This window comes from Quercus suber, unplaced genomic scaffold (genome assembly GCF_002906115.3).
Source record: "Quercus suber isolate HL8 unplaced genomic scaffold, Cork oak 2.0 scaffold_216, whole genome shotgun sequence".
NCBI classification, from domain to species: Eukaryota; Viridiplantae; Streptophyta; class Magnoliopsida; order Fagales; family Fagaceae; genus Quercus; species Quercus suber.
In genome coordinates this window covers 71,578-87,154 of record NW_027069674.1, presented here as the reverse complement: position 1 = coordinate 87,154, position 15,577 = coordinate 71,578, and the positions used below count along the sequence as shown (strand labels likewise).

The window sequence follows — 15,577 nt, the reverse complement described above, 5'->3', positions numbered from 1 at the left end:
TATCAACATGAAAATTTTGATGGTGGGGTGGTTTTGTTACCATTTTCATTGCCTAATTATATCAACATGACAATTTGGATAGTGAGGTGGTCTTGATATTTTCATTTTTAACAGGGAAAGATCAATAATTAGGTTATCAATTAAATATTTAAATTTTCAGTTTTTGTTATTTAAAATTATGTATAAAAAATAAATTTACTAAGATTTTGTTGTTCTTATTTGGGCTTAATTAGTGTTAAACGTTGGAGGGCTCTTAATTATCGAACTTAATAATTTCACCGACCACAGTTAGAATTTGGATGCCTGGAGCCTTGCCATTGTCAGTGGTACTGGTAATAATAATGTCCATGGAGTGGGCCTTAAAATAATTGATCGAAGGTCATTATGTAGAGGAATATTTGTTGTGCCTGGCTGTTTCCAAATTCCAACCTAACCAGTTCCACGTTGGCTTTAATTGATTGAAAGCTCTATGTCCTTTTTTTCTTTTTTTTAATTTTCTTTTTTGTTCTTCGCCACTCACCTAACTTTTAAATAAATTCCTTAAAAAGATTAAAAAAAGACAAGTGGTGTTATCAAACTTCAGAAGTATGTGACAGAAGACCACAATTGACAAAAGCTGAAAACATTTCACTAAGGTAAATTTGACAAACATGATTCTGCCGACACAAAAAGACAAAAACAGTAGTAAACATGTGATTCACCAATAAAGTAAATGTGACCCAATAAATTTGCTATTCGTAATCCTTTCTATTTTTCCAATTCGTAATCCCTTTCAAATTCTAAAATTTGTAAATCTTTCCTTATCAGTAATAGTATAGGTGAAATATAAGTGAATCTTCAGTAAGGTTTTACTCTTATTGATATTTTAAATATGCATTGATATTATATTACTGGATATTCAATTGCTTCAACGGCTAGGAAATTTGAAATTTTGATATTCAATTACTGGATATTCAATTATTCAATTGCTCAGCTTGATAGAAATTTGAAATTAATAGAGAAATGCTAAACAAAAAACACTAAAAAATCAAAATCAAAATTTCAAGCTGCACCATAGAGTAGAGAAAGGACCTCTACAAATTAAAAGGGAGATCACTGCTTAGCACATCTCGATGTGCTTTCCTAAGTGATGTGGTGTTAGGAATTATACACAAAGTAATAAAGGAAGAATAAGGATAACACAAATGATAAAGAGAAATAGATAACTTGGAGACGCAAAATTGTTATCCTTAGATAATATTTGCCCCCACGCTCTTGTTGCTAAAGGGTTATAGCAAATTTGTCCCTAGGATACAACGAAGTTGTTGGGTTCTATAAATAGCAATTCTGGAGAATAACCATAAGATTTCAAGTGAACATAAACTTCTATTTATACTTATAGGGTTATATTTTTTCAAAAGGCATGTGTGAAGAGTTAAAATGTTTCATAAAACCGTTTGCAAGACTTGAAACCTCTTCAAACTTTCCGAACAGTCACCAGAAAATTCTGCCAAAAATTCAATTTTACGACTTTCGATTGGTTGAGAGTTCCTTTCGATTGATCTTATGCTTTTTTCAATGATTGAACAGGAATCGAGCATGGATCAAAACAGGCAGAGGCTTCAGGATAGATTTCATTATCATTTCGATCGATCAAGCAAAAGTTTCGACCAATAAAAATATTGAATTTAGAATTTTTACTTAGAAAATTCCAAAACTTGAATTTTCACATTATCAACTTTATGAAACAATATTTTTCAAACTCAAATATTATTATTACAACTTATTCATGTATATACCTATATATACAACATGTGGGACTTAGCAAGATTGCTTCTCCCTTTGGTCATTCACAATCCACCCCTCTTAGGGGCACCCAAGTCCTCGCATGTGGGGCCCACACTTTTGGTTGGGGCATAACTTTGATACCATTTGTAATGATCGCACCCTAATTGTGTAGATATTGTTTGAAGGCCTAACAAAGTTGAGTTCCATATCGCTTAAGTGAGTGTCCTAAGTTTGGTTCGTAAGGAGGGATGCGACTCTTCATTGTAACAAGATGTTTTCCCTTCCTTTGTGCTAAGGTGAGAAAAAAGCCATGAGGCCTAATGAAGCCAAAGTGGACAATATTGCATGTTTGAAGTGGGGTTGTTATAATTCCACTAAGCATAATTGAAGGAAAATTATGTAGGAATCCTTACAAATGACATCCGAGCTAGGAACGGCTCTCCTTTGACCAAAGTAGACAATATTAATATTTATGCAATTGTGTGGGGTTGTTATAATTCTACTAAGCATGATTAAAGGAAAATTATGTAGGGTCCTTATAATTCCACTAAGCATGATTGTTATAATTCCACTAAGCATGATTAAAGTAAAATTGTGCAAATTCCACTAGGCATAATTGAAGGAAAATTGTGTAGGGACAACAAACAACTAGTTTGAAAATAAATGATCATGTGAGAACAAACAAAGGAGGAAGACAATCAAAACATGGGGTCTTAGGGTTTCCTATTCATTACACAACTTATTTGAAAATAAAATATTTACACAATTGGGTGGGGTTGTTATAATTCCACTAAGCATGATTGAAGAAAACTTATGTAAGGGTCCTTAGAATTCCACTAAGCATGATTAAAGGAAAATTGTGTAGGGACAACAAACAACTTGTTTGAAAATAAATGATCATGTTCTTGTCAAAATAACTTGTGGGAGTAAGGGCCCAAATTTGTATATTGGGTCTTGGGCCTAATCTGAGGATGTGGACATATCTGAGGAGGAATAAATGATTTGGAGAGGCCTCAAAATTGAAAATCACATAAGGAAAAAATGGAGGAATCTAGTCTGAGGAGTAACTCCTTCTCAGATACGATGAATATTAATCAAACCTGTATTTGGGCAACTTAGGTGACCTTCAGGAAGTTCTAACGATAAAGATGAACCTCATGTACAAAGGCGATAGGAGTTCAAAAATATCTAAAGGAAAAGCTGCTACCACCACATTAAATGCACTGCAGCAACTTTTCTAGCCGTATTTATGTGGAGAAGACCCCTGAACAGTGCAGTCTCAGCTACCACCATTCACAGAGAGTCAAAGAAGATGTCTGATAGGACATGCACTTAAGTGAAGGCTTAGATGATTAACAAGTATATGACCAGGATGATCTGGAAGGACTATATAATGTAAAAGACCTCCCATGAGAGGGGGATCGGAAAAAATCAGAAAAGAACAACTATAGTATTCAAATCTGTATTACTACGTAGTTTTATTGGTTTATCTTTATAATCCACCTCCTCGGACAACCGGGTCATCAATTTTTATGTGTGTTTCATGCTTGTTCATCTTTGAAATCCTTACTAGCTATTGCCTAATCCATCAAAAGCCTAGCTCTTTCACCCATTTTGTACAAATTTATTGTACTAAACTTATTGGGCCTATATCCCATATTCTTAGGGTTTGGGCTACAAATTGTGACTCTACAATTGGTGCCGTTTGTGAGAAGAGTTTGAGTGATAGTGAAAGCAACGGTTAACGATGGCAAAACCAAGTCCACAACCAGCAGAATCGAGGGCGTCCCAACATGGCGATCCTTTACTCAACCTTGAACAAAGAGGTGATCGTGAAGGAAGTGTGCATACCACACACATTGACCGAAGTCAGCATCAAGGTGGAAGTCATATTTCCCATGCAAAGAACAACAAGAACATGCAACTGGAAATTGATTAATTAAAAAGGGAGTTACGCCATGCAAAGAGGAAGCGGGATTCTTCGAACTCTGATGATTATTCCGATGACGAATAGGACATTAATTACAGGCGGAGGTCTCGAACCACACCCAATGAATCCTTTTCTTATGAAGAAGAGCATCATCATGAGTGACAGTTTTAAAGCCTGTCACGTAGAGGCGTAGGAAATGACGCTATAAGCAAGGCCCTGAACCAAATCTCCAGGTCGCCTTTCACACGTAAGATTGAAAAGGCAAGACTTCCTCGTCATTTTCATCATCCAACGTTCACTATCTATAATGGTTGAATAGACCCTGTGGAGCACGTGAGCCATTTCAACCTGAGGATGGCTCCATTCCAAGGATGAAACTTTGATGTGTAAGGTGTTTCGCTCCAGTCTAGGACCAGTTGCAATGAGGTGGTTTGACAGCCTGAGTGCAAATTCTATAAGTTCCTTCAAGAAGCTCACTCAGGAATTTGGTTCCCGTTTTGTCACATGTCGCAGAGTTCCTCGGCCGTTGACTTCCTTACTATCCTTGAGCATGCAAGAGGGTGAGACTCTGAAAATGTATCCAAATAGGTACTGGGAGATGTTTAACAAGATAGATGACGATTTTGGTGAAGTGGCCATCAGTACTTTTAAGCTCGGCCTCCTCGCCGACCACGGTTTGAGGAAATCTCTGACTGGCAAACTTGTTACCAGTGTGCATCAACTGATGGACATGATTGATAAGTATAAAAAGGTTGAAGAGGATCAACAGTTGGGGAAAGGGAAGGATAAGATTATAACTCAGGAGAGGAGCGACTTCAGGTCGGATCGGTATAGTAACAATAGACCACGAAGAGATTCTATTGGACAATTAGGGTCGACGAATCTTTAAGCAGTCAACGTCGAGTTCCGAGAGCCAGCACATCAAGTTTTAGAGAAAATTAAGAATGAGCCGTTCTTCAAACGACCAAATAAAATGATGGGAAACCTTGAAAAACGCAACCATAACCTCTATTGCCAATACAATCAGGATCATGGGCATACCACAAAGGATTGTAGAAGTCTGTGGAACCACTTGGACCAGCTTGTCCACAAAGGCAAGTTAAAATAGCTCTTGCATCACTCTAGTGGTCAGGGGAGCTAGGCAAACTCAGAATCTCAGAGAGATGATTCTTCAAGACCCTTTTTGGGAACAATAAATGACATTTTCGCTGCACCAAGGAGAACAGGATCCTGCCTGTCCAGGGTAATGTCTGTAGCCCGTTTATCCGTAAGAGACGCTAATCAAGATTTGAAGAGGGCTAGAATGGAAATTTCACCAGTCTTGAGCTTCTTAAATGAAGATAAAATCGGAACCATCCAACCCCATGACGATGCTTTGGTAGTCATCCTCAGAATTGGAGGGTATGATGTGAATAAGATGATGGTGGACCAAGGCAGTGGGGCTAAGATAATGTACCTTGACTTGTATAAGGGGTTGAACTTAAAACTCGAGGACTTAACGCCCTACAGTTCCCCCTTAGTGAGTTTCGACGGGAAGGTCGTTGTCCCAAGGGGTCAAATCTGGCTACCTATGCAAACTGGTCTGGAAGTAGTAGAGGTAGATTTCATCGTCGTAGACGCATATTTACCCTATACAGCAATCGTGGCCAGACCCTGGCTTCATACACTAGGAGCTGTTTCTTCTACTCTCCACCAGAAGGTTAAATATCCGTCCGAATGCCAAGTTAAGGAGATCTTGGGAAATCAATCTGTGGCCAGACAATGCTTGGTGGCTGCCACCCAACATAAGCCCGAGGCTGAGTCCTCGGCCCATGTTGGAGAGGATTTATAGCAGTTAAAATCTCCAGCGTGGCCCATAGATGATTCAGCTGAGGAGGCGAAATACGAAGATTTGGTTAAGGTGCCAAAATTCATCTGTCACCACCTGAATGTCAACCGATTGGTCACCCCTAAGAAACAACCTCCTCGATGCCCATCCAAGGAGCACACTGATGCAATACGAGAGGAAGTAACAAAGCTCAAGCAAGCTGGAGCTATTAAGGAAATTTTTTTATCCTGAATGGTTAACGAATACTGTGGTGGTGAAAAAGAAGAGTCGAAGTGGCGAGTGTGCGTAGATTTCACAGACTTGAATAAGGCTTGACCTAAAGATCCATTCCTTATGCCTAAAATAGACCAGTTAGTGGATGCAACTGTAGGCCATCCTCGGATGAGTTTCATGGACGCCTTTCAAGGTTATTACCAAATACCATTAGCCTTGGATGATCAGGAGAAGACTGCTTTTGTCACCCCCATTGGGAACTACCATTACAAAGTGATGTCATTTGATTTGAAAAATGCAGGATCCACCTACCAAAGAATGATGACGAGAATGTTTGAGCCACAGTTGGGTAAGAGCATAAATCTACATAGATGACATGGTGGTGAAAAGTAAGATAGTTTCTGAGCATGTGGGGGACCTTGGAAACATCTTTGAAGTTCTTAGAAAATATAAGTTGTGTCTAAACGCTTCCAAGTGCTCGTTTGGCATGGGATCAAGCAAATTCTTAGGTTATATGGTAACTCACAGGGGGATTGAGGTCAATCCCGACCAGATAAAGGCTATTAACAATTTGCAACCATCTCGGAATCTCAAAGAAGTCCATAAATTGACTGGTATGGTCGCTACTTTAAATTGAATTATCTCTCGATTAGCAGATAGATGCAGACCTTTTTTCTTGTTGATCAACAAATGGAAGGGGTTGAATGGACTGACGAATGTGCCTTAGCTTTCTAGCAGCTTAAAGACTATCTAACTCGGCCACCAATCATGTCCAATCCTGAGCCAAATGAGGTCTTATTTGCCTACAATGCTGTGGCCCCTTATGCTGTAAGTTTGGTACTGATATGAGTTGATCGTGGTGTACAACGGTCAATTTATTATGTGAGTAAGTCGCTACATGAGGTCGAGGTTCATTATCTACCGCTGGAGAAAGTCATCCTAGTAGTAGTGCAGGGTACACGAAAGTTGCCTCATTATTTCCAAGCACATACTGTTGTTGTCCTCACCCAGCTTCTGCTTAAAGCCATACTCCGAAGTGCTGATTACACAGGGAGGATAGCTAAATGGGGTACGGTTCTAGGGGCTTTCGACATCAAGTACATGTCTTGTATCTCCATAAAGGGCCAAGTCCTCGCAGATCTGGTGGTCGAGTTCACTGAACCCCCATTAGAAGAATTGGTACCAACATAGAACATGGATGAAAAATCGGTTGGCATGATTTCTCAACAAGGCCCCTCATCCTAGGAGGTGTACATTGATGGTGCAGCAAATTAGAAAGGTTCTGGAGTGGGGCTAGTGCTGGTATCCCCTGAGAAAATCACCATTGAAAAGTCATTGAGGCTAGACTTCTTGGCTACAAATAATGAGGCCGAATATGAAGTTCTACTGATGGGAATAGCCACGGTTCAAAAAATGGGTGGAAAGGCAGTGAAAATGTTCTCGAACTCAAGGTTAGTCGTCGACTAAGTAAAAGGATAATTCGAAGCGAAAGACGAAAGAATGCAAGGATATTTGAGTCAAGTTAGATGCCTACAATTAGAGTTCGAATCTTTCAGCTTACTGCACATCCCCAGAAGTGGAAACACACATGTTGACTCCCTAGCCACACTTACGACCTCTTTGGCACAGAATCTGCCTCGAGTTATCCTCGTAGAAGATTTGTACAAACCCGCAAAGATGAAAAAAAAGACAGATCGAGTTCACCAGGTCAGAGCAGGGCCCAGCTGGATGGACCCCATAGTTCTATTCCTGAAGGAAGACATTCTGCCTGAAGAAAAGTCAGAGGTTGACAAGGTACGGAGAAAGGCCACTCGATTCTAGTTGTCCAAGAATCAAAAATTATATAAACGTTCTTTTTCAGGACCATATTTGTTGTGTGTACATCCTGAGACAACTAAATTACTCCTCGAGGAGTTACATGAAGGAATTTGTAGAAGCCATACTAGAGGTAGATCCTTAGCACATAGAGCCATCACCTAAGGCTATTGGTAGCCAAATATGCAAAGGGAGGCCCAAGAATATGTGAAAAAATGCAATTAGTGCCAATGGTTCGCACTAAACATACAGCAACCTGGGGGGATCCTTAATTCACTATCCAGCCCTTGGCCATTCGCTCAGTGAGGCTTAGACATTGTAGGTCCATTCCCTAAGGTAGCAGGAAATAAGAGATACTTACTGGTTGGCACGGACTATTTCACCAAATGGATCGAAGCTGAACCTCTGACAAACATTAGAGATGTAGACGCCAAGAGATTTGTCTGGAGAAACATCATCACTTGGTTTGTGATTCCTTATACCCTCATCTCGGACAATGGCCTTCAGTTTAATAGCAAAGCGTTCAGAAGTTATTGTTGTGAATTGGAAATTACAAACAGATATTCCACCCCTACTTATCCCCAAGGGAATGGATAAGTGTAGGCAGTTACAAGGTCATAGTGAATGGATTAAAGAAATAGCTAGATGATGCAAAGGAAAAATGGGTGGAAGAACTGCCACGTGTTCTCTGGACATATCGAACCACTCCTCGCAGATCTACTGGGAGACCCTATTCTCAATGACTTATGGGGCGAAGCTGTCATCCCTTTAGAAACTGGTTTCCCAACATTAAGAACCAGTTCATTCAGTCTGAGCGCAAACAATGAGCTACTGGAGAAGAATTTGGACTTGATTGAAGAGATGAGGGAAAATGTAATGGTCCAATTAGCATACTACCAACATAAGGTCAAACAGGGTTATGATGCCAACGTAAAGCTAAGACCTTTAACACCTGGTGATCTGGTGTGAAGGAAAGGTGTGGGTACTGCAAAGAACACAGCTCGGGAAAAGTTAGGACCCAATTGGGAAGGACCATACTGTATTACCTCAGGGGCTGGCATCGGGGCATATTTTCTAGAAGATTTAGATGATCATGTAGTACCACACCCATGGAATGTAAACAACCTTAAAAGATATTATTATTAACGACTTTTTCCTTGATCAATATGTTTATTTGTTGTACTTTCTGTTACTATAAATTTCTTATAAGTGTTTAACCTTAAACTCGATCATGCCTGAAGTCTTCAGACCAAATGATATGAGTTGGTTAACACTTCATTACAATTCTTATAAGTGTTTAAACTTAAACTCAATCATGCCTGAAGTTTTCGGACTAGATAATATGAGTTGGTTAACACTCCATTACAATTTTTATAAGTGTTTAAACTTAAACTCAATCATGTATGAAGTCCTCAAACTAGATGATATGAGTTAGTTAACACTCCATTACAATTCCTATAAGTGTTTAAACTTAAACTCAATCATGCCTGAAGTTCTCGGACCAAATGATATGAGTTGGTTAACACTCCATTACAATTCCTATAAGTGTTTAAACTTAAACTCAATCATGCATGAAGTCCTCGGATCAGATGATATGAGTTGGTTAACACTCCATTACAATTCTTATAAGTGTTTAAACTTAAACTCAATCATGTCTGAAGTTCTCGGACCAGACGATATGAGTTGGTTAACACTCCATTACAATTCTTATAAGTGTTTAAACTTAAACTCATTCATGCCTGAAGTTCTCGGACCAGATGATATGAGTTGGTTGACACTCCATTACCATTTGTATAAATGTTCAAACAGATCCTAAGTCAAGTTAGATTCCTCGAACCATACACTTGGGTGAAATTAAACGCTCAACGATAACTCTATAAACGTTTAAGTCTACGATTGAATTCCTCAGCAAGGTAAATCTGAATAAGGTGAAATCCTAGATTACTTACTCAAGTATTGATAAATGTGAAGGATATTTCCTTTTTTAAGTCCTTACCAGGTTCTTTGCTTATTTTTATTAGAATCAGTTTTCATTAGCGCTTAGCTATATAACTTATATTATCATTGGAGTAATATTGTGGGTTGGTTCTTGTAGAAATTAAAGTGACAATAGTTCAGAAATTATTGGCAACAACAGAAAGTCCAAAAATATATAAAATAAAAACGCAAGAAATAGAAAAAGAAGTTGTGACTTATGAGATGACAATTGCACTAGCAACATTTTGGGCATTGGACAAACCTGGACCCATGTATCATAATATATTTCACGACCTAAATCCAAAAGATATATTTTTTGAGCATTCAAAATTGATGCTTCCCTGGTTTAAATACTCACAATATAGTCTCTCTCTCTAAAACAAAAAAGAAAAAAGAAAAAAAAATACACTAATCCATTAATTATTTATTATAATTAATCAAAAAAAAACTTTCATGCTTTTTTATATTTAATATTTCACATAAATATCCACAATTAATATGAAAATATTTATATTTTAACACATAAAATTAAATGGATATAAAAAAAAAAGAAAAAAGAAAAGAGAGAGACGTGAAAAAACCTACGTGAGAGAAGCCTATTTCAAACAGGTAAACATGGACCAAAATTTTTTTGGGCTGGGCTCATTCTAGAGTCCAACCCCATTTTAGCCCACTTTAGAATTTGACATTCAAAAAATTGCGTCATTACCCATAGTATGGACCTAGGCTGGAAAGCGTTGATTCATTAAAGCCTATAAGAAGAATAGGGAGAATCCTCGGCCCCCCTCCTTAGCATTGATCGTAACCATTGAGACTTTGTTCAATATTGAGGATGAATGGGCTGGAATTGGATTAAGGCAGTTTTAGATATATATCTCAAATGCCTTAGGAAGACTCAGCCAACAGACATTATGTTTCAACTTAAAGTTACACTAGTTACACTAGGAGTACGTTTAGTAAGCTAATGTAATAGATAATGTAATATAATAGTTATTTTTATAATTTAAAAACGTGACTTCCTCCAAATCCCATTCCGTTCCATTGATTTCATCCGCAAATACCCTTCTGTTTTCGATGAGTTCCTTCCTGGCGGAGTCGGAGTTTTGCCCCACGTCCGCGTCACTGGTGAGGCGTTAAACCTCGACGCCGAACAACGCTTGGTTTATCAGAGCGATACTTATAAGAAGCAGACTGCTGATCGCCTTTTGAAGCTCTTGATGATATCAAAAACCAACAAAATCCCACTTAAGCATCATTGATTGCTTGAAATGGGATTCGGGTCTTCCTCATAATTATGAAAAAAAAAAACCATAGTTCCGGAGTTCCCTGACTATTTTCGAGTCGTAGGTGGCGGAAACAGAGATGAAGATGGTGTTTTGGAGTTGGTTTGTTGGAGTGATGAGCTTGCAGTTTCGAAGAAGTGGGAAGATGAGTGGCAGAAGTTGCCTTACATTTCTCCATATGAAGATGCTTCTCATCTTCTGCCAAATAATGATGAATCGGATAAGTGGACGGTTGCAGTTTTGCATGAGTTGCTTCATATTCTTGTGCCAAAGAAGACTGAGAGGGATAATTTGCTGTTGCTTGGAGAGTATTTGGTGCTTCGGTCCAGGTTTAAGAGAGCATTGCTTCAGCATCCGGGTATATTTTATATGTCCGCTAAGATTGGAACCTACACTGTGGTTTTGAAGGACGGTTACAAGAGGGGTTTGCTAGTTGAGAATAATCCATGGATGCAAATGAGGAATTGGTATATTCACCTCATGAACATGGTGAAGGAAGATGGTAAACCGGTTAGCGTGCTGGGTGGAAGTAATGAAAAGAAAAGGCAGACAGTTATTGATGAAAAAGAAAAAGGATAGGAAGATGAAAGTGGGGAAGAATATGAAGGGGCGTTGTCTGATTCATCTGATGCTGAGGTTGAGGATGCTAGTGACGATGAGTATGATGATGACGAAGATGAAAACAAGAGTCAGAGAGGTGTTCCAAAAAATGTTACAGATAATAGAGGAAGAAAAGATTGGAAAATGAATTCGGATGTGAAGGGGGCCTTCTAGAAAATCTAAAATCGAAAGGGAAGCTGGAAAAAGACCTCGAAATTCGAAGGAAGAATTTCCATCAAGAACAAAGATGCATGATGGGAATAATGCCTTGGTGAGTTCACGTGAGAGGTCAAGTGTACCTAAACGCAGAGGGAGGTTATTGCCAGGCAAGAGACTTCTACATCGTGATGATTCTGACAACTTGCTGCAACAACATATAAGCAGGTTTGCTTCATGTTAACGACTGTAAACAACTTCTAAGTTGTTTACAATGTAATTGCATCTTTGTTGTTGTTGTGCATGGGCTGTCTCTAAAAGGGGACCAGAACTTTTTGCCATAACCTAATAAACCCCAGAGCTGGGACCAGCAAGCACTTTACTGTTTAGTCTTTTACCTGGTGCATATGATTAGGTGGGAAGAAAGGGATTTGGAAAGGTTGGTTGCGTCAATGAAGCAGAGTTATTTTTTCTTTTGGGTTTAGTTTGCAGGAATTTTGTTGTATTATTTAGCCTAAGGTTCACACTTCACTGTCCCCAGTTTCTGTAGTTTGCCTAGCTTTGTCTTGTTTCCTCTCTATTAATAATATCCTTTACTAATTCATCCAAAAAAAAGTTAAACTAAGATTGACTGCATTATTTAGTCATTCTTAATATAACATTTTTTCGTTATAAATATACATTATCAAATTCTTGAAATTGTAGGAGCAGTCATGCTTGTTATTAATGTCCTGTGAACTATTGTGTTCTTCTATCTTCTTCTGCATCTATCTTATTGAGCAACAAAAAAACCCCTCGGCACTCCTTGCTCCTAGACTTCTATTGGTTGCCTCTATGGCCCTGATGGTTGTTTGTGTTTTGTTCGTTTATCTTTTTCATAAGACTCAAGTGGATTGAATTTCAGTTTTTTATTTGAATTGCAATCATTCACAAGGAGTAAAAATTGAATTGCAATTTATACACTTATTTATTAGGTCCTGAACCCACAATCTACCTCTCCATTATATTACAAGCAAATTCTTTTCTGCTTCATCTTGTGGTGGTCTCTTAAAGCAAATTCTTTTCTGCTACATCTCCATTATATTAACAGTTTCTTCTTTCTTTTTCTCCCCTTTTTGGGGTCTTTTTTTTGGGTTTGTCTACTTTCTTTTCATTCCTATGGCATAAACATATTGGTAGATGGTGTAAATATAGTTCTCAAGGGCTTAAAAATTACCTTTTCGATGGTATAAGTTTCAAAAGTTATCAAGGGTCGATTAGACTCTTAAAATAATTTTTCTCAAGGTTTTTTAATACATTTTTCAAGGATTTTGACCCTTGAAAAAAGTCAACTTTGTTGTAGGAGTACGTAAAATGATAATATGCATTCAAAGCCCTTGTGGTGATTTTCACATAATAAAACTGCAATTCTTGAGGATATATAGATCTTACATGATGTTTTCATTGCTAATGAACATTGAGGCTAAGAATTGGGAACCTTGAGCAAATCTGCAAGTTAGCTGAAATGCAGATTGTTAAGTTTGAGTCAAGTTCAATTAACATATGTTATTAAGTCGGTACGTCATTGCACAAATCATACTAAAATTTGGCTGCTGAGCTGGCAATCTTACTTTGTTTTACTACATTCTTGTGATAGAATTGGTTTAAGGAAAGTCTGGAAGTTGGGAAGAGGGTCCTTTTATTTATTTTTTAAAATGTAATCTAGGAAAGAACATATCTGTGTATAATTGTCTTCTGCATTTGCAGTGTAGAGGCACAAAGTAGAGAATATTAAACCAGACTTCTTATTGATGGCTGTGAAGGCTTTAGTTACACAACTAGGTTTGATATTGGGTGTCTGTTCACAGTGACAGAAAGATGGGGGTAATTGTCCAAATAGTTATTTGTTTTAACTCTTAATAATGTTTCTTTCTGTTACAGTACTTAGTTTTGTTATATGTGATTCCAGGCCAATAGAATAACACCATCTGAGATGAGGAGAAGCTGTACTATGGCTCTTGACAGTGTCAATTTGAGCAAAAATCACTATTCAGATGTCATACCATGTATATGTCGTTTTCAAATAATGTTGCTCATATCTTTATATTCTAAAAAATAAAATAAAAAAAGAAAAAGAAAAAGTGGTGTTCCAATGAATCTTATGTAAGGTATGGACTTTTGAGCAAAGGGAACCATTCAAATTGAACATGATCTAAGATCTACCAACTAAAAGTGGATTTAATGATACACACTTTGTGGTTTTGAGTCCATCAAAGCAACAAACATACATGTATAAACATCACAACACAGGTAGCAATATAACAATCCAATGCACAAAGTAAATTTGAATGATCAAAACCCACTACGGATCCAACCCCATCAATCTATGATTCCAGTTTTTAATTCACCCATATTCCAATTCTATGCATCAAGTATTAAAATAATAATAACAATTATAAGCAAACTCAGAACCAATAAAAAAAATCAGCAGGCATTAAATGTAAATGTTTATACGATAATCAACCTAACAACATTTTCAACACACAAAAAAAGAAAAGAAAAAGAAAACAGATTATGAGAATATCAGAAACCTTAACAGATCATACCCAAACCTAAACCTAAATTAAAATAATTTCAATAACAATATATATACACATCGCAATCATTGTAGAAGTATAATTTATTGGAACCTGATAGTGGTCTTTAATAAGGTTTCAGTGAAAATTAATATTGATTGCGGTATTTGCACTGTGCGTTTGTTTTACGATTTTTTGGGAAAAGAAATCAGTACCTTGATTTGATGAAATTAGAGACTCTAGATTGTGGAAAGATTCCACTTCATCTCTGGAAAGAAAGAAATTGAATGATTTCATTCCAAAATAGACGAATTGAAAAAAATCTATTACCGAAAAAATTAAAAAAAGAATAATCACATATTAAAACTTGATTTCCTTAGCCTTAATTTTTTAATCAAAATCTAGAACCAAATTGAAAAAATTGAAAGCATATAACAGAACTAATTTACCTAAAAAAAATCAGAGAAAGAATAGAACCCACCGGAGGCGTTGTTTGTGGGCAGAGGGGACTTTTACTCTGATCTTAGTGAGAGAAACATAGAAGCGTTCTGTCAGAAACAGAGAGGCCTTCTCTTCTTTCTCCGTATTCTTCGCTTCTCTCTCGATTTCATCGCCTCTCTCCCCAGTCCCCACTCCGTGCCTTCTCTGTTTACCGTTCTGCCAAGGTTTTGGGTCTGCAAAATTGTTTCTTGAAACTTTTTGATTTCGTCGCCTCTCTTTCTCTGCTTCTTTCTCCGTGTACTCATCGCCTCTCTCCGTGTCGCCATTGTTGGGATCTCTCGCCCTCTGTCTCTCCGTGTGTTTTAGGGTCTTCGACGCGCCTCATCTCTCTCTCCTTTCTCCGTGTTTCACTCTTTATTTCTTTTTTATTTTGTTTTAGGCGGTTCGTTTCTTTTTATACCCAGAGGCTCCAAACAGTGTTTTACATAGTGAAAGATTGTAATGTATTGCCTTTTAAATCGTAAACGTGTCAGCACCTACGTTTGTCTCTGAAACTGAGTCACTTCAATCGCACCGTGCGATTTTTTTAAAAGTAAGTTGTACACGTGTCAGCATTTTAAGGGTGTCATTTTGCATACGTGTCAGCACCTTATTAAAACAAAACAATCACTAAAAACTGGAATCATAGATTGATGGGGTTGGATCCGTAGTGGGTTTTGATCATTCAAATTTACTTTGTGCATTGGATTGTTATATTGCTACCTGTGTTGTGATGTTTATACATGTATGTTTGTTGCTTTGATGGACTCAAAACCACAAAGTGTGTATCATTAAATCCACTTTTAGTTGGTAGATCTTAGATCATGTTCAATTTGAATGGTTCCCTTTGCTCAAAAGTCCATACCTTACATAAGATTCATTGGAACACCACTTTTTCTTTTTCTTTTTTTATTTTATTTTTTTTAATTTAAGCTGTATTTTTATTTGCAGGTATAGAGTGTTGAATGTAAGA

General features: G+C 37.5%; 2 protein-coding genes and 1 pseudogene across 3 annotated transcripts in view; all 3 read left to right on the top strand.

Annotated features, from left to right (window-relative positions):
- Positions 1-15,577, top strand: part of LOC112011126 (putative disease resistance protein RGA3) — a 93,304-nt gene that overhangs the window by 43,493 nt on the left and 34,234 nt on the right. The gene's annotated exons all lie outside the window — the stretch shown is intronic.
- Positions 4,944-5,528, top strand: LOC136070181 (uncharacterized). The gene has a single exon (XM_065779750.1). The coding sequence runs from the start codon at positions 4,944-4,946 to the stop codon at positions 5,526-5,528; it is 585 nt and encodes a 194-aa protein (XP_065635822.1).
- LOC136061270 (protein WHAT'S THIS FACTOR 1, chloroplastic-like) lies at positions 8,199-13,427 on the top strand (annotated as a pseudogene).

Excerpts from the sequence above, each read along its gene's own strand:
- LOC136070181 (XM_065779750.1), top strand. The coding sequence starts at position 4,944 with ATGTCTGTAGCCCGTTTATCCGTAAGAGACGCTAATCAAGATTTGAAG.